Source organism: Egretta garzetta, unplaced genomic scaffold (assembly GCF_000687185.1).
Source record: "Egretta garzetta isolate BGI_Z169 unplaced genomic scaffold, ASM68718v1 scaffold45, whole genome shotgun sequence".
In the NCBI taxonomy this organism is placed as follows: domain Eukaryota; kingdom Metazoa; phylum Chordata; class Aves; order Pelecaniformes; family Ardeidae; genus Egretta; species Egretta garzetta.
In genome coordinates, this window is record NW_009260028.1 from 6,756,834 (window position 1) to 6,784,230 (window position 27,397).

Below are 27,397 nucleotides of genomic sequence, written 5' to 3' on the forward strand. Positions count from 1 at the left end.
CCACAAGAGTTTTATTTCCCTGGTGCAGGCTGGCAGAGAGCTGCCCCCCAGTCCCCATTCAGGGCTTTGGCAGAATCCCCATCCTGTCAGCCAGGGAATTGCATGGGGCTGAGGTGGGGGGAGGAGAGAAAGATGCTCTTTTCAAGCTCAATAGCCTCCAGAGCCACCTACAGGGTTTTCTTAAACTAGGATTAGAGGTTACAGCCGAGTGAAACTCCAGGCTCCCTGCAGCCAGAACTGTTCCCCCTCCTCTGCCCCATTTCCTCCTTCCCAGTTTCTGTCCGCACTGTCACGTCCCTCCACAGTGCCACTTCTGCTGCTTGCTCCACTGCAACACAAGCCAACCCCATTTGCTAGCAGGTCGAATCGGCTCAGCTAAGAGTGCCAGAGTCAGCACAAGGCAAAGGGCTGGAGCAGTCTGGAAAAGACCAGCCCCCATTGCTTTCAGCAACAGCAAACTGTTGAATAAGCTCTGCATGACCATGTAACCACTCACCAATAAAACTCCGCAGGTGTTTTCAAGGCCTCTGCATATACTGATAGGTTATGAGGAGATGAGAGCCTTCGCACTCTTCATGCTCCCCATGTTATACTTTAAAATCCGGTTAGATTTCAGCTGCCCACCCCCCTGGCCAGCCCATCCCGTGACTGCATGAGCAGCAGTGCCAGCACATCGGAAAGGACAACGAATGGCAAAAGCAGTAAGGGCACGGCAGTGTCAGGGTTGACCTCAGCTTGGGTAAGCTCCAGTTAAACTATATCCTGCTCTGCCCTGGGATGAGCCCAGCAGCCTAGTTACCTCTGCTGGTTTCTGGTCCAAGTGCTGTCATGCTTCCTGCAAAACTAGAGGCAGTAATCCCAGCCACAGAGAGCACTATGATGACTTCTGATGTACCCATTTATCCTGCAGTGACTGACTTGAGAGGGCCCCTCCTCCTCTTTCTAGCTGCAGGGGACATGCTGACCCTACTATATACACAGGAACTCAAAATTAAGAGGTTGACTATATAGCGTAGCTGATCCCAAGAGCAGAACAGCTGTGTATTCAGTACCTAAGGCTCTTCCCAAAAGACCATGGTCTCTTTTGGATTGAGACCCTGGTTTGGTCTGTTCATAAAGCTCCTATCCCAACAAGCTCATGGTCTACACCAGGATTAAACAAACAATAACAAATACACTTTAAAAAGTCTTTTACCTTTCTTGAAAGCTAGGCCTGTCTCTTTGACGCCGTTCACATAGAGCCGACGAATCCCTTCTTCTTCCACAGAGGACAGAGAGAAACCTAGGGAGATACCCGGTGAGATGGTTAGAAAAAGCCAACCACTTCCAGCATGTGCTAACAACTGCACGCATGACAGGTAAGGCTGTGCTGTCCCTGCAGTGAGCAGCTGGGAACTCCTCCCTTCTCCTTTTCCATAAACTCTTACACATGTAAAGAGAAAGTTCAAAAATGAAAGTGGTTTTAACAAAAAATTGAATGGAATTTCTGAGTTTATACATAAGTAATCTACAGCTTTATTTGCGGATACCACAGCTGCAAAATGTTGGAACAGACTTCCAATTCTCTTGCCACAAAAGGTCTCTTCAAGAAGTTTTGCTGTTTGCAGACAAAAGCTGCACAGAGATGTGGTTTGTGACCCAAACTGACAAAAGCCAGGAAACGGAGAGCTATGGCTGACATGCCACCCTGAACTCGGACAAAGCAAAACATTGCCTGCTAAAGCAGAATGCCAACTTTTACTTTTTCAAATTCCTGGACTGGACAAGTTTGTAAAAATGCCGCTTCCCCTTCTTTCTATTCTCAGCTGCTCCTGGCATGACCTGTTATTTGCTAAGTCCCAGGTCAGCTCACATTTTATAGCTACTTTAGAGACACACAGACCAGCCTTACAGCAGAAGGACTGACACAGCCTTAATTTCAACATCGCAAATGGTTCCGTTATGTTTGGGTTTAGTGATTTTCCTGCCATTTGTGTTTGACACTGTGCAAGATAACAATGTGTAAAGGAAATACAATGTGGTTAGTTAAATAGGGTTTATTTATTTACTGTTGAGAGTTATCTTAAGCACAACATTTGCCTTTCTGAAACTTCATTATTCCCTAAATGGGTGTAGGCAACCATTTGCTCTCTCTTTTTCTGACTAGAAAAACATTTACAAACCTCTGGGGGGAGACGCTTGTTTGACATGGAATCAGCCACCAGCCAAGAGGAAGCAGCTGTGCTGGGAGCCTATTCCAACTTTAGGACTCCCTTCAAGTTGGTACTTATGGATGAGAAGTTATTTTTTTCACCTATCATTTAAAAAAAAGAAAGGAGGGGGAAGAATGTGGCAGCCTAGAAGTGAGGAGCATATGGCCCTTCATGACTTACTGAGCTACTTGGAATGTGCACACGAGCTCCTCAGCCTGAGTAAGATGAAATTTGTGAAGCTCATTCAACACACCAACTTTGGCAGAGGGAAAAACTAAAGGCAAGTGTAGTTGCTTTTTTAATTTGGCTTTCATTAAAAAAAAAAAAAAAATCCAGAGCAGAACAGGTGTAAGGAGCAATTACATGTGTGGTCATCACCTTTAGGAGACGAGAGATGGGCAACTGGCAACAGCCTTGAAATAGTCATCTCACAAATACACTTGACACAGACAGGGTACGTAACTATACCCCAAGTATGGATAAACTGTTTTATTTCTACAGTTGTGATGTGGCTGGATCTGGTAAACAATTTGAAGCAGCATTCCTGTCCCACCGCAGTGCCAATGCCAGTGCTTTCACTGCCATGCAGTAAAGCAGAGCACGGAATTCATCCAGATGGGAAATAACTCAGCCGTGTGTGTGTGTGTGTACAGATATATGTATATATATACACACCTGAGTATATGCATATATGCATAAACATGTATGTATAGTTTGTATATACGCATGTATGGTACAAATGTACAGTTTCCATCTGGCTGAATTCTGCAGGTGCTCCACACAAACACGTGTACTAGCACTGCATGAAAGGAAGGGCAGGAGTGGGTGGAAGCGACTGTGATTGCATAAGCTGGAATCACTGCCAAAGAGATTATTATCAAGCTGTGCACGGACTCTGAAACTCAGGTGTGAAGAGATGGGTGGTGAACCAGACAGAGCCTTTTCTTCATTGCAAAGTTTTGATGACAGGAGAACAAAAGTCTGCATCCATGAGTGCACTTGGCCTCACCAAACCAGCACAATACCTGAACAAATCCGCCCCCAGAAAATTACCTCAGCTCCCCGAGATAGACAGTTCGTAACAAAAATACCAGTATGTTCCCAGTACAAACAGGAGCTGGAAGCAATAGGTTCTTACTGCTGGTGTGCCCTGATTCCTGCCCACGCAACCTTTGCAAAGAGACAAGAACGTATGCGCCCAGGCATCAGCAACAGCATCACATTGACAAATCTAATAATGCTGGCAAGGTCCAACACACTGGCCAGACACTCCAGGAGGGCCTCTTACCACCAGCACGCTGGTGGGAGCAGAAATACCACGAAATGTTCCCAGCTGAGCTTTCCCTGAAATGCTCTGCTCCATCCTGTTTACATCACTTGAACTCACGGTGTGCTCAGGCACGATGGCGAAGCTGCTCCAAAGGCCTGCTAACGCCTGAAGGGGCAGCTCTGCCCCCTCCCCAGCACCAGGATCTCTTAGCTGGCCCCAAACAGCTTGCAAACCCAGCAGACTGCTATTCACTACTGTTATTATCTTACCTTTCTGTCAGGCTAGTGAGCTGAACTGGCCTGCCTAATTGCACCCTTAGTGAAAGCGCTTCACCTCCTTATCTCTGATACCATGTCTGTTAAATGAAGATAACAGCGCTAAGTCTACTGTCTTGGGATTAGTGAATAGCTGCTTGTGAAGTATCTTGAAAATTCAAGGTGATTTACAAGTAGTATTATTGCTATAGCTGGAATGCTACCAACAGCAACAGGTAATGTCACTAATGATTTTCATAACCTCATCCATTTTCAAAATGAAGACTTTCCCAGTTCTTCTGGAGGAATCGAGGCACAGGAATTTGGATGTCTGCTTTTAAAATGGGCAAAAAGTATGAGGCTTGAACAAAGCTGCACAGAAAAAACAAGTAATCATCAGAATAAAAAGTCCCTCAGCACTCCAGACATTTGGGTTCAGTACTGGCTCCTGCCCCTGTTCTCAGCTCTTGTTGGCTGGGAGGGCCTGTGAGGGGCTGAGCCCCCAGTGCTGCCCAGCTGACTGAGAACCGATCTCAAAGGCAGCCCTGCTCTCACAAAGGCTTACGCAGGTGCTTAGTGCTTGGAGACCGTGTGGTCACGTTATTGATTTAGGCGTTTTTCAAAGCAAAACCAGTAGCAAGAACCCTGAAGCTATGCTGTTAAAAAAGATCCTATGCCAAAGTTTTAAAGCTCTGATCTTCATGTTGCCATAGCTCATGAATGTGCTGTAGCTTTCTCTCTGGATCGTGAAAGTATGTATTAGCAATGCTAATTCTGCAAAGAGATTAAGAGAACTGAAAACTCCAATGTACCTAACATACAGGATGGGAAAGGATCTCAGGAGCAACCCCAGCCTTCCCCAGCACCAAGACAGGATCAACACCTCTGCTCCCTCCGCGTATACACGTATTTCAGCACGCACTGTATAAACACATAGTACTATTTCTAAGACACATACAGACCATAGAAATTCTGCTGCCGTTTAGAGTCAAAGTAACTTTTGCCATTTTCATACAATGAGAGCAAAGTCAGCTTTTTTTGGGGTGCATTTAGCATTCACTCCCTGCAGGGTCAGAGCCACTGAACAGATACATCCCATGTCTCACACAGCTGATCTCATTTCACAGGACATGACAGTGCATTTCACGGTCTTTACCATCTAACACTTAAAAAAAAAAGAAAAGAAAAAGAAATAAACAGGAAATGCCACGATACCACTAACTCTTGCAGTGTTTCCAGGCACAGCATAATTATTGAACCTAGGGCCATCGCTGTGCTGATTAATATTACTCTCTTAGGCCTTCAATATTCAAATCGCAGTCAGTACCACTGCTTTGTAGCAGAGCTCAATATTCAAATGGCCTGCAGCTGTACAGTAAGCAGTTTGGGGATTCAGAATTATTCTAGTCATTAAAACAGAATATTTAGATAAACAGTAAAAAGATGCAGATCGGTTTCCTGCAGGGTAGGTTGCACAAATAACTTTAAAATACACTACGGAACTGTAATTGCCAGACCAAAGGGCAAACTCGCTAGGCTGGAGGAAATACTTGAAAGCTAAGAAATATGACCACCCCCATGTAAAGATTGGGGATTTTGCTGAGATTACCCAGGGAGGACTTCCCCTGTTTTGTATTTTATGCAGAGATATGTATTACGTGTCAGATTCTGGCTCCAGGGGTCCAGAGGGCATCCTTGAGGGCCAGGCAGGCATCAGGAACGGTGGTGCGAGACAGGGACCCCCGTCACGTGCGCACAGCAGGCAGGCAAAGAGGCCAAGCAGCCTCTCCTGGGCCAGCTGCCCAGCTGCAGACCTTGAGATACCTCGAACCCACAGCAATGCTCCTGGCAGCAACACTGCCATCGCACTTGGTGGAAGGGGTGAGGAGGGGGAGAGCCTGCGAGCCTGCTAGCATCGGCCAGCCACAGCAGCAGCAGCCCTCTCCCTAGCCCACTGCAGGGCCCCTGTGAACACTGCCATGCAGGCATTCATGTAAGATGTGACAACTGGCCAAGGATGCTGTTTTCTGCCAGCACTCAGTTGAACAACCTCCATAGGTGGAGTTTTGAGAAAGTACATGAGCAAGAAAACATTTGTCCTTTCTGCCACCGTAGTTCTCATCAAAGAGCTGCGCATCCTACAGCTCGAGCACTAGGAAACCCAGTGTTCAGTTCGGTGCACTACAAATAAAACTGTCCTGCTTCAGGGCAGGAGAGCGAGCTTTCAGGGGAGCGAGCTTTCTGTGGATGGCACAGGAATCAGATGTGCTTTTCTTACTGTGTTCATCAGGCCTGTCAGGTGTATCAATGAATATCAAGCAAGAACCTGCACACACTTGCTAGAAAAGTAAAAACAAATCAAGGAGAACTCACCATAAATATCAGAGGATGCATCAGACTTCTCTATTTGAATGTGCTGTGTAATTTTCTGACAGATTTCTATTTCTTTGTACAGCTGAATAGAAAAAAACCACACAAAAATAAGTTATCGTGGGAGGACACGTCAATTGTAATCATTCTGAACAGATGATTTTTTTTTTTTAATTACAGGTGGGAGAAATGGACTGTGGGCATTATTTATCAAACAATTTTTCCCCATGTGCATGAGATGTATTCGTAGCATCACTAAGCTCTACTGTTAGGAACACCGTTAAAGAAAGAGCAGGCAGCAGTGTTTTACTACCACTGTCATAAAAGCAAGGATACATCTATTTCACTTGGTCCATACCATTTTCAGTACATGAGAAACAGAGCTTCTGTTCCTGTTTTCGTATTTTATGGTGGTCATCATTTAACATTTTTATATTATTTTTTATTAAGACACTGCAGGAATTCAATTATTTTATAGTACTAAAATAACAAGGAGGGATTTGTTAAAAGACTATCAACTTTCTTAGCGTGAAATTTCATCTTTAACACATCTATGTTTATTTGTACCCAGCAAAGCCCCCAAGTCTTTGAAATGGTCATTAACATCCTTCCTGGGAGACCAGCACAAATTCACACCTAGGTAATAACCCAGAAGCCTAGGCATGCAGGTGCCATTCACTCTGCCTTTCAGAAGCCAAGCAACCCCTCAGCAGAGCTTACACCCCTCCACCACTGCTCAGACATTTTGTGCTTTTAAATCACTTTTACATTCTCCTGTCTTGTGTGGCTCGCTATTGTGCCCAGGGCCTGCCCCGACCGCCAAACAAAGGAGCTTGTACTGGGCCCTGCCACTCCACCTGAGGCAGGGAAATCCTACTTTTCCAGACAAAGTCAGATATTTAGAGGCTCTGAGCCGACATCTTTGGCAGTCAGCTGCTCATAAGGTGGCCCTGACATACTGGAAACCTCTGGCTCAGCACAGGTTTGAAGCTGGCTTGTCCATAGCACAGGCTAGCGCTTAAGTAACAAACCATCCTTTTGTCTTTGGAAAAAATCATACCCACAGGTGAATGAGAGCCGACAGGTAAATATTAATTTTGTTTACATGCTGGTATGAGTGTGTAAAAAAGCAATTTGCAATAATTAACGTTTTGAAACTACGTGATGTCAGTGTTTGGAATGAAGTATTTAAATCATTTCTTTAAAAAAAGAAGAGTAACTCATTAGTAAAGGGTTTCCCTAATAAAAATATAATTTTATCTCCTGCTTATATCAGCACTTACACATCTGTCTAACTGCAAATATTAGGTATTACAGAACAGTCACATACCAATTTAAGTGGTTGTAGATAGCAAAATAAAATGTAAAATTAAATGAGGATGGCATGCTAGCAATATTTTTAAAATCCAGGTTTCAAATACAGGAATGTATTGTTCAGAACCTGAGAAAGAGTCAAATGACATTTACAAAAAATCTCTGCTAGATTTCAGCAAGGGTTTTAAAAAGAGAAGTAAGAACAAAAAGGAGTGAAAATAGCAGTATTTTCAGAACAAAACTTGTGTCTGATCCCCGCCATCATCTAAACTGAACGTGCAGGACCAGAACCAAGGAGGACGGGTGACAAGCTCTTGCAGGGATACGGGAGCCACTTGCTGCCTGTATCCCAAAGCGCTGTTATCAGGTAAGAGCCTCTATTGAATGGGAGGCAAATATCTGGGATGCTCGGGCTGCAGCTGAGCTGCCCAAACCAGAGAGCCAGACCGACAGCAGCCCTGAGGTGCTGCTTGCATTTCTGTGCCCCGTGGACCAGCCGTCCCGACACCAAAGGCAGGCAGCATGTTTGGGCTATGGTGGCTCACACGACACGAGGCTGCTGGCCTTGCAGGCACCATGGGTATATGGGGGAAACCCCCTCCAAACCTGGCGTGAGGCCCAGAGGTCTGCACGGGGAGGTTTGATAGCAATAGCGGGAGCATCCCAGGGAGGTTGCCAGGCACTGGGAAGTGCCCAGGGACAGGATTTCTTCCCAAAAGCAGCAGCATTGCCTCTCTGAGCTACTCCAGTCCTTCATAGCATTTCTCATAGCAGCTTTGGGATACCTTCTTTACACTTTTGGTCTTGGCCCAGCACCTTTTCCCAGGGTTACCTTTTCCAGCAGCCCCAGTGCCTTCACCCCAGCCTCATCCTATCTGCAAGATTTTCGGGGAGGCCTCTGGTTCTCCTGCTTCCATCTAAAGTGCCATCCTACCCAAAGTAAAAAGACTGGCACATCAAGCTTCAGCCTAAACACTCCAGCACTTCGTTTACAGTAAAAGGTGCCTAAAAGTGTAACTGCGTGGTACAGCACCTAATGTTAAATACTCGCCCCTGAGCCCTTAGTAACATTTTTAACACATAATAAACAGAGCACGTGAATTTTTGAAAACCTGTGTCAGTACACAAAGTGTCACCATTAATGTTTTGGAAAGGAATGGAATACTGATATTTAATCTCCATTTCTTATTTAAATATCTCTGATACATTCTGCAAGAAAAAGGAGTATCATCCTAAGAAATTACTTTTCTGCCATAATGTATGTCCATAAGAGCATTTTATTAGATAGAAGATAGCTCTAGCAAGGTGACATCAACAATAGACAATACTATAAACAGCTATTCAGGAGACTACAAAAAGAGAGGCATTAGTTTTGTCATATTGCACCAGAATCATTTAAACACTTAGATACAGTAACTCAAATTTTCTCATGAAACAAGCACACACAGGCACAAGCAAACACACAAATGTGTGTTGTTTTAATGTTACTACATTAGATACAACCCTGTAACACCTATGCCTATTATAATCTTTCAGCATGTACATAGTCCCACTGACTGTTGAGTTCTGGTTTAATTTCATTTTTTCAGAATAAACAATAACTGATGACTACTTCAATCCTACATCTTCTCAGCTAAGACAAGTCACCAAAGTCCTTCCAGGCAATGAAAGCTAAAATCTGTCTCCTCTGAGTTTGATTTTTCCCAACTATATTTCACTTGCCAGTCTTAGTACTCAACTAGCACTTTCTCACTCTTTTTTTCTGTTGACAGTACTAATGGCAAATCCCAGAATTTCTTTAGTAAATGAGCAAAAGCATCCATAACTGGCAAAGTTTTACTTTTTATAAATAAAACAGCCACCAATGAAAGAGAGATTAAAAAGCTTTACAGCATGCATGTGTAAAATCATAGAGTTAAGGCATGGCACTAATTCTGTTTGGTCTTTTTTTTTAATCTCTCATTTCAAAAATCCTTTGAAGTCTGCTTTTGAGATGAATGATATAAAAACATCCAACTGAAGCAATTAGGAAAGTATAGCTTCACACATAACTCCAGAGCTTTTTTAACCTCAACGTTTACCTTCCCATTTAGGAAGAAACAAATAATCAAACAAGCAACTAACCAAAAAAACCAACCACTTGTTCATTTCCCCCCTCTTTAAAAATCAGGCAAAGTGATCTGACTAAGAAATATTCAGGCCTCAACACGACGTCTTTAAAACCACCAAGGACAATATGAACAACAGGAAAAGGCAACCTTGGGAGAAGTTAAGCTTAAATGTATGTTACAGTGACTTTCACACATTACCTCTGGCTGTTCCTCCTCTCTCTCTTTGACACAGACACATGCATGCACAAACAGAAGCTAAACACCAACTCTCTCCTCAAGATGAAATGTTTGGAGAGATTACTTTACTGTAGGCCAGTTTGCTATGGTCTGCAAAGCACTATAATTGCAAGTTAAAAAGCATAACTCTGCATATTACAAATGTCAAATAAACACTAATTAATAGTGTCCCACCAACTGTCATTTAATTTTGCTCAGTAGGTAGCATTACCAGTTCATAGATATCCTCTTCTGGCTTTGGCACATAAAATTGGATCTGGTTTTCAATCAGGAACTTAAGACGCAGGTAGTGAGCAGAGTGATCCAGCTGGTGTGTCTGCAAAAAACGGAGAAGAGGCTTTAGAAGAGAAAAGCAATGGCTCACATCATCTATACTTAGCGAACGGCCTGGCACTCATAGGAAGAAAAATGCCCCAGCACCTTCCTTCACAAGAGGCCCATGATCTCCTAATCTGAACAAGAACCTGGACCTCCTCCCCTTCCCCAGGAAAAAGCATTCATTTAACCACTGACCAAGATGTCAAGGGCAGTGCTAGTACTCTAAGCAGCCCCTTTGGTTCTGCTTATCTGGCAGTTCTGCTCCCTCCCATGCTGTTGCAGAAATAAGCAAACACTATTACAGCAGAAGACTCAGAGCATACCTTTGTATACAAAGGGCATTTAAAATCACAAGGAGGAAAATAAATGTTCTGCTAACAGAGAAAAATGTAACAGGAAAGTTTTTTCTGTTTGTTTTGGGGTTTTTAGCATCTTCATAATTTAGTAAGCAAGTACGATGTGGTAAATTTCAAGCAAAGTTAATAAAAAAAAAAAAATCTGTATGTCCTCTAAATTCAAAACAGCTCAGGATGCACTGGCTTTATAAGGCTAAAAGAAGCCAAGACCTGCATACTGGATTCCATCCCAGTGGAAACAGGTCACACCATTTTAATGAATTAGTTATAATTAGCTGAGGATACAGCATTTGGTGTGGGAGATGTTAACGACCTTTTCTCAGCACGATTAATAAGCTTGATTTAAGCAGAGGTTAATGCAGTGTGTAATCAAAACACATTAGAATTATGATAAACACAAAGGATGTCATTCAGAAGTTACTTTCAAAGTTCGTAAACTGTTGACTAAAGCTAATGAAAAACCCCAAGTGATTCACAAATACAGGAGGCAAATTCTCCTGTCACTTTTGAAATCCCATTATTATATGCTTTTATACATTGGGCTTTTCATTTTATACGAGAAAATGGCCAAAGTTTCCCAGGTTGTACTAAAAACAATGGCTATCTGAAAATTCATGCAAGAACGTCATTACTGCCTATTTATTATGTTTTTTAAAGCCTCGCTTATCCAGTTCAAGCCAAGACGATGATACACTGGGACTCAGCTGACTGATCACACAGCACAGATGATGAGTAATGTACACCGAGTGACCTGTGGAAAAGATCACACACTGACCTAGCAAACCCTTCAGCAAATACTCAGAGAACAATGAACATTTTTGAAAGTCCAGACTAGCCCATGAATAAAAAAAGTGCAACCAATAAGAAGAAAAAAAGAAGACAAATCTATTGCTGCACTCTACACAGCGCTGCGTTCACATATGTGCAATTCAAAGACCAAATTATCCTTATATGAAATTCAGTATCTGCAATGGAATAACCTGTAATCTGGACAAATACCTAGTTAATTAAATAAAGAATTTGAAATCTACCAAGGGCTAAAATAAAAAGAGCTGAATGTAGGAGATCCCTGCCCTCTCCCTTTTTTCCTTCTTTGATAAGCATTTTGCATGCTTTGCTCATTGTTTACTGACCGTTTTCATTAGTTTTCCCTCTTACACGCACACACATACAAACATCCCAGAAATTAAAGGGAAGCAGAACTGGCTTTAATGGTACAGAAATTACACAGAGTAGTCCTACATTAGTTTCTGGTCAGATTAGTTTACTGTCCCTAGATGCAGACTGAAGAGCGCCTTGTACACCAATTAAAGAAAAACATATAGAGGAGACATAAACCCACAGGCTGCATGCCCCACCTCCAGAGGGAGAAGTCTGTGATAAGTCTCTCTGAAAGTCCATGAAACATTTGAGCCATGTACAGCAAAGCCGGTGCAGAAAAAATTCTACGTGGAAAAAGCATACTAGCATACTGCAACCTGGCAGCTTCCTCCTGCCACCATGGTCTATCTTCCCGTGGTCTCCTGGGCTGGAGCTCTCATACATGTGCCGCATTTCATGGCCACACCAGTCAGCCAGACCTGTGCTGACAAGCTACATGCCATCCGCTGAAGCCCAGCGTTGGAAGACGACAGCCCCCGTCTGCAGCCGGGTATTCATATCGCTTCAACAGCGACGCTGAACGTCCTCCCCTTGCAGAGGAGACCCAAAGGGACGCTTTCCAGCCCGCCCCAGGCCAGCAGAAATCACCACCTGTTGTAGAGAGACGTGAATTTATCCGGTCTGGGTCCTCCAGCCGTTGGGCGCAGGCCAGGAGCTGCCTTAGCTGCGCTGGCGGGGCAGGGAGCCCATGCTCAGCCACCTGGGCTCCCCGACGGGCCAGGGGCACCCCACCACCGTCAGTTCAGAGCCACCCCCGCCCTGGGACAGGGGCAGGGTAGGCTCACGCCTGCCCGCAACCCGCTTTGCAGCCTGCACCCTGATAGCATCTTAAAAGAGCAACCTTCCCCGCAGGTGGCTGGCTTGATCAGCCATCCCGGCAGTCAATGACAGGGCTTCTGCCTGCTTTGATATGGGCACTGCATCACGCCTGGAGGTGACTGCCGACCCCTCCATTTTCACACCTGTCTTTGCAGGGAGATTTGCTTATGAGAAAATTGTGTGTGCTGGCCATTTTAGAGAGCAGGAGGAAGCCAAACACGAGATGACCAATGCTGCACTGAAGCCCTCAGCTATGCCAGAGCACAGCACCGTCTAAAGAGGTCACTGGATAAAACTCACGTATATTTTGAGCCACTCATCTCTTCCAAGACGTTCAACCCTACATTGCAATCCCATCCAGGTCAGGCAATGGGAGCCATCACCATTAAAGCTGTGAGGGCGCAGCAGATGAGCCACACCATTTAGTCAATTAACATTTGTATAGCTGCAGCAAGGCTTTGTCACCTCGAAATTTTGCATTAGTTAAACTGTTTCAGATAGGGGCATGATTTTCTGTTGAAGTGGAAGGAAAAGGTCCTCTTAAAGTGGACATAGACAGTCTGCCCCAAAAGCCATACCATTAATCCACTTTTTTTGTTGCTGGTCTAGCTGCATCCATATGCAGGAAGGTGGGAGCAGAAACAGGGCAGCTTTAATGATATTAATATCCTTTCGAGACCACCCAAATTACCTTTCAGCAGTCCAAATAAGTTTCTTGGTTTATTTATTTCTCTCCTAATAACTCTGGCTATGTCTGGACTAACTTAAGCAGCTAACCCAATTTAAAGCACAACCCAACAGCTTAGCAGACGTGCTCTTGAAGAAGAATTTACAGCCTGGGGTGTGATCTGATTCAACAGGCTCCATGCGGTGTAGAGGGTCAGCACACAACCCGAACTATTCATCCATTTTGGCTCCCTTCTAGTTAAAGTGAGGGCCAGGAATATTCTTTCAGCTCGGTGGGGGAGACTTTCATTGGCGTTGAAATGACAGCATCACAGGAACACGCTAGCCATCCCACCTTATTACTCTGGCTTCGCACTTGTGTGGCCTAAGCTCTTTCAGCTCAAAATCAAAGCAAGCCCGCAGAGCATCAGGCTTAAATAACTTCTCAGAGACTTTGAGCACAGACCCAGAGACCTAGGGGAAACCTGCTTCTTGCCCCTCATGCAGGTCTATTTGAAAAATGCAAAACATGAGAAAACAGAACCTTTTTCGCTTCTCGCTTTTTATCCAGTTCAGGCAAAAGACTAAATGCCATGTAGTTTTCTATGTTTGATTTTTGGTGTTATCCTCTCCATGATGGCTCTGCCTAAATCCATATACAGTATGTGTGTTTCTACTCAATTTTAAGACATACCGTTATGCAATTGTTTGTAATATGTATACACGTGTTCACACTGATCAGTATTACCCATAGGAAACAATTTAATGCATATACACTGACTTTTCCTGACTTCCAAGTGATGTTATTAGTTAAATCTTAGGAGAAATCTTCAAGAAACCACTTTAAAATATGCTTTAAACTCTCCTCCCACCAATCTTGAATCATAAGTGCCACAAAGCAGCCTCCAAAACCTAAGTCGCTGTACAATAACAAACAGGAATGTTAGTATAAGAACACATTTTCTACAATGACTTGAGTGCACTTAATGTTCTCCAACCGAATAATCAAGCTCAGTTTAATAGCACAGATAGATTTAACCACATCTACAAACATGAAGAGGTTTATATGAAATGTAGATCTTGAAATGTTTACTATACCAGAACTTGACTGGTTCGCAGATGGCAGATGGCAAACTGATGTGAAATGATGTGGATCAGATATTAAAGGGGAAAAAATGAGCTGAATGCAAGAGACAGAAGAAAGAGATTGATTATTAAATGCTACAGAAAAGAAGGCATCCATCAGTGTTTTCCAGACTGAAAACTCTTACAGAAAGGAAAGAAACAGATAATAGCTTTTCAAAAAACAAACACTCACCCACCTCCCCTTCTCCTTATACACCACCACCCACAACAACCAAACACACAGTGAGAGACCAGATTCTCAGCAGGCACCTATTGAAACTGGTGGAGCTACACCAATTTACTCCAGCTAAGGATTTGGCCCACTGAGTTAATCACTCTTACCCAAAGGAAAATATAAATCCTAAAAATAAATCATTACTAATAATGTGTCATCCAGCTTCCCTATTATGTCTCTCCAAAAATGTCATCTTTTCCTGAATACAATGAAGAGCTTTCACAAGCCGCATCACTCTTTAATAGTGCACCTGGCAGAGAGACGAGCACACTGTATAATTACTGCAAACAAATGCCTTTCTCTCACCTTCCCTCTCTTTGGAAGCACATGCAACACGTTCTAAAAGTCCCCAAAGTTAAGCTCTTAATAGTAATAAATGTTTTCTTTTCTTTTTGCTGTTGTTGTTGTACAAAAGAGGACTCACTTTTCAGAACAGCACGTGACATGAGTTGGGTCTAGCTTGCAGTCAGCCCCTTAGCAGAAAACATACATTATGTAGCTGCCAGAACTGAAAGCTTGTGTTTAATTTGTCAAAGCTTTCAACTTCTCTGCCGAGATGTAACTCTTTTTAATGGCCAAATGCCTCCGATACTTCATCTTGCAAAGAAATCCAGGTGGTTTTTCTTCCACCCCCCCCCAAACGCAGATAAAAGCTTTCCTCTCTCTTCCCTCCTGCCACCTACACGAGGCGAGTCTGACTCCGCAATGCAGACAGCAAACACAGGCACCTTCTCCTACACCTGGTGCTGCTGTTTGCTCCCTGCCTTCCTCCCCCACACCAGACGGAGGGGAAGAAGCAGCAGGGGGAAGGAAGGAGGAACAGCACCTGGAAACAGGACGACCTGGCTCCTGGGAAAGGGTGAGATCACCCCACTTGCGTGGCAGAGAAGGGAACGGGCCGTGGGAGGGCTTGGCACAGGTGGGGGGACCGCGGTGCTCGGGTGAGGACAGGGTGACTGCACTACCATGCTACGGGGCGGCCGGTGAAAGGAAGCAGGCTGGGGGCCAGTTTAGCTCCAGCTGTAGAATTTTTCTGGCACACTGCTAGCATGAAAATTTCAGTATAATTCATGTTTTTCATCTTACAGACAGTAACTGATCCCCCAACAGAGTGCAGTCAGTACTGGCGTACGAGAAAAGCCACTGTGGGGTTCAACTGAAAGGGCTCGGGGTTGTAGACACTTCTTCCCGCTTCAGGGCACGCTCACAGCCTTTACCTTGCAAATCATTTCCAGCACATCTCGTGTGGTGTCCCCGGGACGGATGACTGTCAGAGCAGGCTGGTTGTTCGGCAGGCAGAACCAAGACGGCGTAAAATACTCGTGAACCCAAATATCACAGTCGGGATTGTGCTGATGGACACTGCTCAGTGCCACTTCTTTTTCCCTCTAAATAGACAAAATCCATGATGACTCTAACCAGCCAAATACGATTTCCCGCTTCGTAATAACAAGTGTAAGAAACATTATACGCTGTATCAAAAGGCCCTCTTATACAGAAGTCATTTTATTCATAAGCCTAGATTGAAGGCTTGCCTGGACAGGAAACTTTGCAGTTTTACCTAAGTGGTATAAAGCGTGCCTTCCCATACCACCCACACAGCTATGCTGGTGCAATGTGCTTTTCCTGGGATTTCACCCTATGGCTATTGGGAATGCTAGGAATGCAACAAAAAAAATAGTGGCAAAAAGAGATTTAAAATTAAAACTTAAATGCACTGTTGCAGATGCTACGGTTCCTATACCTAGACAGGGCAAAATAGCAAATCTTAGCAGTCATTTTGAATTTACTGTCTTTTATACATTCGAGTTGCACTCCAAGCTATAAATCCCCAGGAAGTGACAGAGCTGCAGAATCCCTATTTGCTGCAAGTGGGCTCACGCAGCTAAACCCGTATTCTCTACATGAAGAATGTGCCTCTTAGCACTGTCTTAATGCTGTTTTATAGCCGACTTTCTCTGGGGAAATAGAAAGCAGTTGTAACTGTGGCTGCAAACGCAGAAGCTCACAGAAGCGCATGAAACAAAACAGAGGAAGCCCTGCGCTTCATAGCTGTGCCAACCTTAAATTATGAAAACTCCATATGGCTGTCACAAGGAGCCATTTTCCAGAACCAGTGGCATCCAGGTCCTCCTGTGGGCAGGCATTTCCCTGGCGCGCAGCGCTAACACCCCTCTGGGTCTGGCAGCTCCAGCTGCGCTTAGGATGCCACACACAGCAAGCCCTTTTGACCGTGGGCAACCATCTCAAACCCTCCCAGAGCGGCTACAAGCCCTAGAGCACACAGAGGGACCTCTCCTTGCCCAGGGGCTCTGCATCCCCTCTTGCATCCCAGAGTCAACGCTGCATTTAGGCTGTCTGTGAGTGGGTGGGGAAGGAGGCAGCTGGAGAGCTGGTGTTTTACCTTGCCGTCTGGGACCGTATCGTCAAAGATTCCTTCGAGGGATTTCTTTACTGAATCAACTCCTTCACCAAACACCTGAGGAACAACAGAGCGACTCTGCTTTAAAATATGAACGCACCTCCGCGCTGCCTGCAGGAAATGCTAAGGGGAGAACAGTGTATCTAACATCTAGCATGGAAATCAAACTGAAAAATAACATTGATCTCAAAACACAGAAAAGGAAAACATCAGTTTGTTAAAAGGGAAGGGAAGGTGAAGGACAAGATGGTGATGGGGCACCATGCTGAAAGATTAGGGGCCAGTTCTGCTTAATGGTCTGTCACTGACTTACTTGGAGTGGTGGTGGTGCAGTTGGACAAATTTTATCTCCTTTTGTGCTCCGTTTCCCCACCTGTAAAGTGGGGGAAATGAACGTTTCTCCACCTCTGCTGAGGCTGAGAAATCAGAAGAGGGGCTCTGCTTCTGGCTGGTTTTGTAATAAACCAGCTTCCAAAAAGTACTCAGCAAACATTCAATTACCACAAGTCAGCGTAACCCTTCTCTAATGAAATAAGAGCTGGTAACCCAGCACGAGCCAGAGAGCCAAAATCAACAGGACTCTGTGCAGGAGGATTGACAGAATAGGAATATTTACAGGATCCACCCCAAATCAGCACAGGATTCCATCAGCTGGGCAAACAGGGTTTTGACTGCAGCAGAAGCTTATAATTAAAAATGAAAAGTTAAGCTTTATAGCTCCACATCTGCACAGCTTTATGATCAAGTTTCCAGGTTTGGCTGTTAACTATTCTGTACCTAAAACAAAGCGGGGACCTTGCAGGATGGGAGCAGGCCCCTGCCCTTTAGGGATTTACAGTTTTGTGCTTCAACTTGGCAATACTTTGCATGCTACTACACATGAGCAGGGGAAATGTGTTCAGGCACTACATTTAGACATTCTGCTACTTTCTCAAAACTGTAGTTTTTCTTTGACTCTCTGCAGTATGACTTTTCTTTAACCTGGAACAAAATCCCCTTTCACGCCTGTGCTTATTGAGGAGTGAGGAGGGTAGGGGTGGGAGCAGTGGGAGGAAGTGTGAAGAATGCATTTATCCCCACGGAAAGAAAAACAAAAGGGTGAGTTTGGGGAAAAAAGCAGGCCTGAAGACACAGCATGGGCAGGATCCTAGCTCAGGATAAGGGCTTGCGCTTTATTTGGAGAAAACAAGTACAAAGCAACAGGGATGCCACAGCACCAGCATGAAGAATGGGGAATGCACTCAGGGAGGCATCTGCTGCTTCCCAGCAAAACCCTGAGTTTTTTCTCAGCCACTAAATATTAGGTGAACTTTTAATGTCTCACTAAAAACAAGCAAAACAATTTTGCAGCATTCATCCTCTGCTAAACAAAACAAACACCCACTGCTGCTTTAACAGAAGGAAGAAATCACAAGGCACAGAACAACATGTGTCCCAAGCCTTTCTCCCCTCAAAAACTGAAAGAAGAGAAAGAAAAGCAAAGCCTAGATTTCCTGCAATTAGATGAGGTATGGCTCTCAAAAATTGAAAGCTATAATTAGGGATGTTTGGAAAGAATAACAGGGAAGCACCTTCCTACCACACTGAAACACATTTTCTAGAGAAAGATCTGGGCAATGACTGGGTGGAAATGGTTCAGTTTTTGCTTTTTTAAAAGATCTGAAGCAAAACAGGGACCGTCCCTACTAAATGCAAAGCTTTTTGCTACTTTAGGAAGTTTCCCCCAAACTCAGCTACATTTAAAGTATTCTACAGACTCATAATTTTAATTTAAAGAAACAAACAAATCCACACTTTTTTTTTCCTTCCAAAGCTGCATCTGTTTTACACTGCTGCTTTGTCACTCCTGAGCTCAGGGAAAGTACCTCCAGCAAAGGCAGAAGCAGAAGAAGTGCAACAACAGTAGAAATGCAACCAATTCAGTTAAAGAAGGTGCGAACTCCAAACCTTGTTTGATACGAGCTGCTGTATACTTATCTGTAATTGCAGCCACTGATTTCTGAAGAGGATGCGGAATCAGATGACTATACACCATGAAAGATTAAACGGGCAAGGTTAAGGTTGGATGTGCAAGTGCTTGACACAAGTGACTCCTTGCATGAGCTGCATTCTGCAGGCTAATAAATAAGCCTTGAAAATAATATCACAAACTTCCACACACTTACCTGATTAATGCTTGGCCTCCCTTGCTTTTTCTTTGAGGTAGTATCCAGCCCCCAAAGAGAAGAAAACCTGCTTCTCCGTTTACTGGCAGATCTGGACATGGCCTGCGTCCTTCTCCTCACTCCGGACTCCCCTGTGCGAGCCGCCACCTGTCAATGCCACATGGTTTTAAAATCAAAGGTCTCCGCATCCCACCGCACCATGGCTTACATAATCTAAGAAGCGGTGGAATCTGGTTTGAAAAAAAGGCAAATACTATGGCAACAATGTGTACTCACAACGGGGACAATGGTGACGTTGCCAGGCTACTTCCTTCTCACTGCAATTTAACTTACTTCTTCCAACGTCAAACATAAAAAATTAAAATGGACAGTGCCCCCTCCCCCCCCCCATTTTTTGGTATTTAATCTGAGATACTTTGAAGCAGCCTAATCATCACAGAGCAAAGCCTCAGCACCAGTGAAAGGTTTGGGGTTTTTTTTTTCTTGGTTTTTTTTTTTCTTTCTAACAAGGTATCAAAGCTGGACACACAAAACCTGAGATTTCCAAACTTATCTGTTGCTTCGGAAAAGCCTGGTCTTTCTCTTTGCTCTTTCCTGTGGAAGCACTCTGGGCATCCCGGAACTGACTCATAACTGTTACAAGGCCAGATAAAGGCTTGCAAATAGGTCAAGGCATTTAAAACCTGCACTTCCTTAAAGATAGCAACATCTGAAGGAGTGAGCAAAACACAGGAAGAAAAAAAGTGAGCTGAAATGACCCTTTCAATTAGAACAGTGTTAACTGCTTGGGTACTTGAAAAATGGCCTGTGGCAACCCCTTTGGAGTGAAAAGATATTTGCCTTTCCTGAGATGAAGTATTTGGGGAGCGTTTCCCAAATGAGGAAGCTCTGGTAGAAATTAGTGCAGCGCTAGTCAGAGGTGAAGTGTTTAGGCCAAAGTTTAAGCAGATTTCCCATGTGGAGGTAGCCTCAGGAGAGTGAGCTCTTCTCCTGCGAAAAAGGGAGTGGTAGGAGATGGCAGGTATGAACGGGAGCGCAAGGCGAAGCTAGACAGACAGACAGACCCACCCTGCCGACTTGGCTATATGCTTCCTGGAACACCTTTGTACTGGATTCCCACAGTCGAAACTAGAAAAATGTGACTGTCGTTTGGCAACCCCAGCGGGAACACCCGAATCTCTGAATGACGCCCCAAGCTACAGAGCTGAGGAGCTGAGAAACTGGTTGTCTGGGTGCAGCAGATACAAAAACCCAGATAAAGATGGGATGAAGAGAAGGCTGGCTCGTGCGCCCAGGGAACCATCGCTGCATGAGTAATGGTGATTCTCCTTGGGAAACGTGGAGAAATCAAGGAAAAGGAGAACTTAAAACACTACTGACAGCGCCTCCATTTCCACAGCCTGGACTTGCGAGACATTTCTTAGCTGTACCTGGGACATTTGTGCAGAGGTACCTGGGAGACTTAGCACATCCTCTGACTAATGCACTGAGGAACACCTTCCGGAGAGCTAGGGATGCCACGCTATCACCATGCAGCACCCAGCTCGAGTCTGAGACTCACTGCACCATCTCCTCGCTATTGAGGGCAAAGGAGGACACGAGAGTTTGCTTAAAGGAGAAGAAAGCACGTGTCTTTTCCAACACAACATATTCAAAATGTATTTTTTTTTTCACTTGGCTCTCAAGAGACACCAGCATGAAGAGGCAGACTGTTTTTCAGGCTAACGCTCAGTGCTTTACTAGATGCAAAAAAATAAGCATAAATGCAAATTACAGCCCGCCACTTAAAAAAAATATATAAATCCACCAGCAATTATCAGGATGATGACGCTAATCTTTTCATATATAAAAGAATAAAAACGCCCCTGACTGAATTACAGCTCTGGATTCAATTGAAGGGTACAGCTGACATCTACAAGACAACAGTGGAGCTCAGCTATTTCTGTGAAGCTCCAGGAGTCCAAGCTGAAACTACAGGAACTTGATTTAAATTCATTAAAAAAACATCACTTTGCAATACATTTCCCTGTATTTTTAAGTGATGGGTTGTTACATTATTTAAATTTAAACAACCATTTTAAACATTATTTGCCACACCATAAGCAGCAGAGAACATTTCCCCTGCCTTGTGGATCATCAGGTGTAGATGACTGGAGACCAGATACTAGACTACTTGGCCAGTAGTTTCTTCCATATGGTAGAAAGCAAGCCATGCCCAAGAAGGTCTAAGCCAACATGTGCTGAGGGCTCCTGAAAGACTCCCATTGACTTCACAGGGCTTTTGGATCAAGCCCATGTACGTGGTCATTAGAGATGGGCCTGCTCTTGTAACAGGAAGACCTGTTTAGAGAAAACATGTTTGTAGCACAGATCTGGAAATTCAAAATCACATGTTTAGAAGAAACACGGTTCTTCCACTTCCATAAGGCCATGGCTTACAAGCATCTGCTTTTTAATCTATATCCAGGACATACACCCCTTTCAGGAAGCAGAATATTCTGCACCCTAAGGTAAGGGCTCACTCCCCAGGCACAGACCACTGTTTGTCGACGTGATCTCTGCATTGGACAGTGAATCGATTTGCAAGTTGGCAAAGATGACCCTTGGCCTTTGTTCAAACTTACCAGTGCATGAAACGATGAGACTGAAAAGATTCCAAGACGGCCCATCGCAACTTTTGTTGGACGGCTGGCAAAAGCAAGCAGTCTTTTAGGGTTTGGGAGCTCCCCTCCTTGGAGACTTGCCAAGTAACAGCGGTACCGAAATAGGTCCATCTGGAACTGTTCAAGATTTTGTTCCCAAACAAAGATCTGTGTACAGCAAAGATTGAGGAGCAAGACGCATGAGAAAAGAAGGGGAAAGGAGGAAGAACAGGGTGGTAAATACCTTGAAAAAATTCTACTCTTCCCAGCAACACACTTTTTTCACCAATGTTGATCTCACTCAAGAAACCTTGATTCCCTTTCTTTCCCACTCTCCCAACCCCAAACAGGGTGCAAATAATAAAGAAGTTTTCATTAGATGGAAAACAACTTTTTTTAGGTTCGTGGCAGAAGCCTTCTCCTGGGACAACTGCTTCTTTGATTCAAGGCTAATTAATAGGATTAAAATTTCATTTTTAATTTTCTTTGCATTCCAGGATTCTCTTCTGAGGAGTCCCTTAAGAGGCTTCTTTCATGCATCAAGGGCATCTGAGAAACAAGACCACCAAACCCCACCAAATTCCACATACAGAGCACCCCGAATCAGCAGCAGCAGCGTTGCTGTAAGCATCAACGGAACTCACCATACTTGAAAAAGTATAGTACACTAGGGATAATTAGTCTTATCAGCGGAAGAGCACTATAATCAGCCTATGTAAGGACTTACTTAAATAATTCAAATTGCTGATAGGAAACAGTTTCAAAGCATTTAGAAAAACTCAGTTACATAAAGAGAGGGAACGCTCTGCCCTCTCACTGTGATTGACAGCCTTTGAGTGGAGCCCTTTCGACTGAGGCGAGCATCTCCCCCCTCTCTCCCCACTTCTCACAGGCTTCCAGGGGGTATGAAATCTCTTTAGCTTAGAGCATTAGGGCCCTGGCTGCTCCCTATGGTTTGCATTACAGACGCGTTTGGCAGCCATGGTAAAAGAGCTACAAATTAATGAAGCAAGAGCCATATGTTAGTTTCCTAAAATAAGGTGCCACTGCGGCAGCGTGAGAGACATCTGCTCTAGGCTCTCTGCTTCTCAAATGCAACTACATTGCCCACTTGAAGTCAGAAGGAGTGGTCCTGAGGGGCAGACAGGGTTGCAGCCATGAGGTCAAGGCAGGCCCCCACAATGAATAGAAACCAGGGATGGCTTCTTCATCCCATCTGCCAGCAGAAGAACCAGCCTCTTGCACTCTTAAGACAACAGCAACAGCAGCATTTGTCTGTCTATGACCAGCTCTTCCCTAAGGCATCCTGCTGCCTGGTAGCCTCTTCACACCCCTAAAGCCCTCACTCAACCTCCTTGCAGCTTGCCAAATCCCTTCCATGGAGGCCAGAAGAAGACAGCCCATGCTATACCTTAGTGCATGTTGTTTGGTGAAATGGTGCAACTAGGGCAGCAGGCACAACTCTCCTGCCAACACACGTCCTGCCTACTCTGGGGAGCTCTGCCAGCGCACACACATGGCACAGTGGGAGCAGACAGAGGTACCGCAAACCTGAAGAAGGCCTTACTTATTTGCTAGGGATTTATTTCACATAAGAAAGCGAGATTACTTGATCCAGTATGGTCTTCTTTTTCTTGGAGTCCGTTACTGAGGACAGCTGCATTTCACCCATTTTCTTCATCTTTTCATCCATATCAATCTTCTGCTCCAGCTTTTTTATCTCTGTCTTCAGGAGCTTGACGGTGTCCTCTTTGTGATGCTGCCTTGCCACCGCGGTTGCACAGGCTGAATGGATTGCAGTGATCCAGTTCTCCAGTTCGGTCTGGCTAGAGGTCTGAAGAGAGGGAAAGGGAGAAAAGAAGTCAGGATCCTCTTTAAAACTGATTGGAGATTAACAAATGCAATTCCAAGGAGTTTCCTTTCCCTTTGATCTTAAGATTCAAAGCCTTAAATCCACTTACGAGAGAAGTAATAAAAACCCCATCACTCTTAAGCAGGCCATTTTTAGCTCAGCACTAGGCATTCAGCACTTGGAATTACACCTATATCTGTGCTTTGCAGCTGTACAGTGTTTCCCAGCAAGGTCTCAGGAATTACCTTCCTTGTTCAATGCATTGCTGCCGTAATTTGTAGCTCAACATCTAATGATGTTTTCTAAACTCCCAGTTCCTTAAGGCAGGGAATGTACCAGCCTCTGTGCTCTTCACAGTATGGAGAGGTTTTTTCACATGCAACAGTTAGTAATAAATTAATGGCATAAAACATGACCATGATATCTACGATTAGCTTTATTATGATGCATGGACAAACAAGGTTTCCACTTCTGAAGGTCCCAAAGCACTCCGAAGTCAACCCTGTTATCATTAAAGCCAGGCTCATCACAATTTTTGCACTGTCCCTTCCCAAGCATCTGTGTGACAGTTCAGGAAAAGGGAACACTTCCACGCTCTGGAAGTGTTCAAGGCCAGGTTGGATGAGGCTTTGAGCAACAGGTGTCCCTGCCCATGGCAGGGGGGTTGGCACTAGATGATCTTTAAGGTCCCTTCCAACCCAAACCATTCTATGATTCTATGAGATATTGGGCTGAGGCATGGGACACCAGTACATTTTTCTGGAAGAGTGCTATTCTGATTAGAGGCTTCTGACACAGAAAGAAGAGTATTTCAAAGTGTTCCTTTTCCAGACTTCCAAAATAAAAAGTAAATCATCTTAGCCTTCTTACTAAACCACATTCCTTTTTACAGTAGGTTGTAAAACAAAATTTACAGCCAACTCAGGCTTGCAGCGGACTTTCTCTGAGTGTCAGCCTTTAGCAGTAATCACACTGGTATTTGGCTTGTGGCTGAAAAAGTAGCAAGGTGCCAAACCACCTTGTTCTAATTAAGCTTTCTGATGATACCTGATCTATAAATAGTACAGTGTGACTTCTCCAGTTGCTGGCATAGATGAAGAAGGTCATCCTCACTGCTTTCCTGGAGCTGAAAACTAACAGCAAAGGACATGGCTTACTGAAGCCAAGGAGAGACTCCCACAGAAGCCTGATGCTGGAAATCATGTGTGCACAGGCCAGACTTCAGACCAGTGCTCCCAAAACTTCTGTGGGACTGAAGCAGATGAAGCACACACGTCCCCGAATGGCATCACTTTCCTTATCTCAGGTTAGAAGTCCTAAGCAGAAGACAGAGTCTACATTGCAAAGACCTATCTCTAATTTTCTTGTCTTCAGTTGGCATGGTACAAAGTATATTGCTTAAATTGGAGATGCTCCCTGCCCAGGTAGTAACACTAATGAGCTGTCATTCATAGATGGGGCTTACAATCATTCATAGATGGGGCTTACAATGCCTTAGCACCACTGCTGAAGACATATTGAGCTCCTCTTGCTGAGGATTTTCTGCTGAAAATATAGAAATTAGCTGCAGAACAGAAGACACTTTGGTTACAGTCAGGTGGTACAACCTAGCCCCCACTAGAGAAGAGAGTACCACTGGACTTACAGTGAGGTGGTATGTTTTGTTAATTCCTAGCAAAATCATAACAGCAAGACATCATCTTTTTACCTTATTTAATTTTAAAATAATATCTGTATACCATGAGATTCAGTTTTCTTTTTGGCTTCCTGAGGAGAAGGAGGGAAAAAAAAGCTGGAAAGAGTTTTAGGAGCTGAAGACTCTTCTGATAGATGAGTAGGCAAGGGGAATTACTCTGCTTCTCAACGGAAAGGACCACATAAACAAGCTGCAAACATCTGATACATAAGTATGTGGTGTCACAAGTTGCTCTGAGCTCCTGGAAAATGCATGTGACATCTGCAAGTAACTCCCAGTTCCTTAAGGCAGGGAATGTACCAGCCTCTGTGCTCTTCACAGTATGGAGAGGTTTTTTCACATGCAACAGTTAGTAATAAATTAATGGCATAAAACATGACCATGATATCTACGATTAGCTTTATTATGATGCATGGACAAACAAGGTTTCCACTTCTGAAGGTCCCAAAGCACTCCGAAGTCAACCCTGTTATCATTAAAGCCAGGCTCATCACAATTTTTGCACTGTCCCTTCCCAAGCATCTGTGTGACAGTTCAGGAAAAGGGAACACTTCCACGCTCTGGAAGTGTTCAAGGCCAGGTTGGATGAGGCTTTGAGCAACATGTGTCCCTGCCCATGGCAGGGGGGTTGGCACTAGATGATCTTTAAGGTCCCTTCCAACCCAAACCATTCTATGATTCTATGAGATATTGGGCTGAGGCATGGGACACCAGTACATTTTTCTGGAAGAGTGCTATTCTGATTAGAGGCTTCTGACACAGAAAGAAGAGTATTTCAAAGTGTTCCTTTTCCAGACTTCCAAAATAAAAAGTAAATCATCTTAGCCTTCTTACTAAACCACATTCCTTTTTACAGTAGGTTGTAAAACAAAATTTACAGCCAACTCAGGCTTGCAGCGGACTTTCTCTGAGTGTCAGCCTTTAGCAGTAATCACACTGGTATTTGGCTTGTGGCTGAAAAAGTAGCAAGGTGCCAAACCACCTTGTTCTAATTAAACTTTCTGATGATACCTGATCTATAAATAGTACAGTGTGACTTCTCCAGTTGCTGGCATAGATGAAGAAGGTCATCCTCACTGCTTTCCTGGAGCTGAAAACTAACAGCAAAGGACATGGCTTACTGAAGCCAAGGAGAGACTCCCACAGAAGCCTGATGCTGGAAATCATGTATGCACAGGCCAGACTTCAGACCAGTGCTCCCAAAACTTCTGTGGGACTGAAGCAGATGAAGCACACACGTCCCCGAATGGCATCACTTTCCTTATCTCAGGTTAGAAGTCCTAAGCAGAAGACAGAGTCTACATTGCAAAGACCTATCTCTAATTTTCTTGTCTTCAGTTGGCATGGTACAAAGTATATTGCTTAAATTGGAGATGCTCCCTGCCCAGGTAGTAACACTAATGAGCTGTCATTCATAGATGGGGCTTACAATCATTCATAGATGGGGCTTACAATGCCTTAGCACCACTGCTGAAGACATATTGAGCTCCTCTTGCTGAGGATTTTCTGCTGAAAATATAGAAATTAGCTGCAGAACAGAAGACACTTTGGTTACAGTCAGGTGGTACAACCTAGCCCCCACTAGAGAAGAGAGTACCACTGGACTTACAGTGAGGTGGTATGTTTTGTTAATTCCTAGCAAAATCATAACAGCAAGACATCATCTTTTTACCTTATTTAATTTTAAAATAATATCTGTATACCATGAGATTCAGTTTTCTTTTTGGCTTCCTGAGGAGAAGGAGGGAAAAAAAAGCTGGAAAGAGTTTTAGGAGCTGAAGACTCTTCTGATAGATGAGTAGGCAAGGGGAATTACTCTGCTTCTCAACGGAAAGGACCACATAAACAAGCTGCAAACATCTGATACATAAGTATGTGGTGTCACAAGTTGCTCTGAGCTCCTGGAAAATGCATGTGACATCTGCAAGTAATGGATTTGTGTAGGCATGATAAGAACTGACTGAGCAAGGAATCATCATGTAGGAGGTATGTGATGTCTCTAGGTGCAATGCAGTGGGAAGGCTTGTTACAAGATGTTCAATACCAGTACGCATTACAATGCAACCCTGTTTTTCTCCCTAAGTACACAGTCTCCATAGGACAGAAATAGTCTTCTGCAGGTCTGTGGTTTCTTCTCACCAAAACCGCTACTACAGCACTGTCTTATGTGTGGATGGACGTGTATGACATGA

At 44.1% G+C, this 27,397-nt stretch overlaps 1 protein-coding gene across 12 annotated transcripts in view; it reads right to left on the bottom strand.

Annotated features, from left to right (window-relative positions):
• TIAM1 (TIAM Rac1 associated GEF 1) overlaps nt 1-27,397 on the bottom strand; it is a 119,388-nt gene that overhangs the window by 36,407 nt on the left and 55,584 nt on the right. For 10 of the 12 annotated variants that reach the window (XM_035896482.1, XM_035896472.1, XM_035896480.1 and 7 more), the window contains 8 exons: nt 23,267-23,491; nt 21,640-21,825; nt 19,016-19,162; nt 16,833-16,907; nt 15,646-15,816; nt 9,960-10,064; nt 6,090-6,171; nt 1,196-1,282 (listed from right to left, as the gene is read on the bottom strand). In XM_035896482.1, the coding sequence (XP_035752375.1) occupies nt 1,196-1,282; nt 6,090-6,171; nt 9,960-10,064; nt 15,646-15,816; nt 16,833-16,907; nt 19,016-19,162; nt 21,640-21,825; nt 23,267-23,491 (1,078 nt within the window). The remainder of the gene's footprint in view (nt 1-1,195; nt 1,283-6,089; nt 6,172-9,959; nt 10,065-15,645; nt 15,817-16,832; nt 16,908-19,015; nt 19,163-21,639; nt 21,826-23,266; nt 23,492-27,397) is intronic. The other 2 variants (XM_035896481.1, XM_035896479.1) reach the window with 1 other exon arrangement.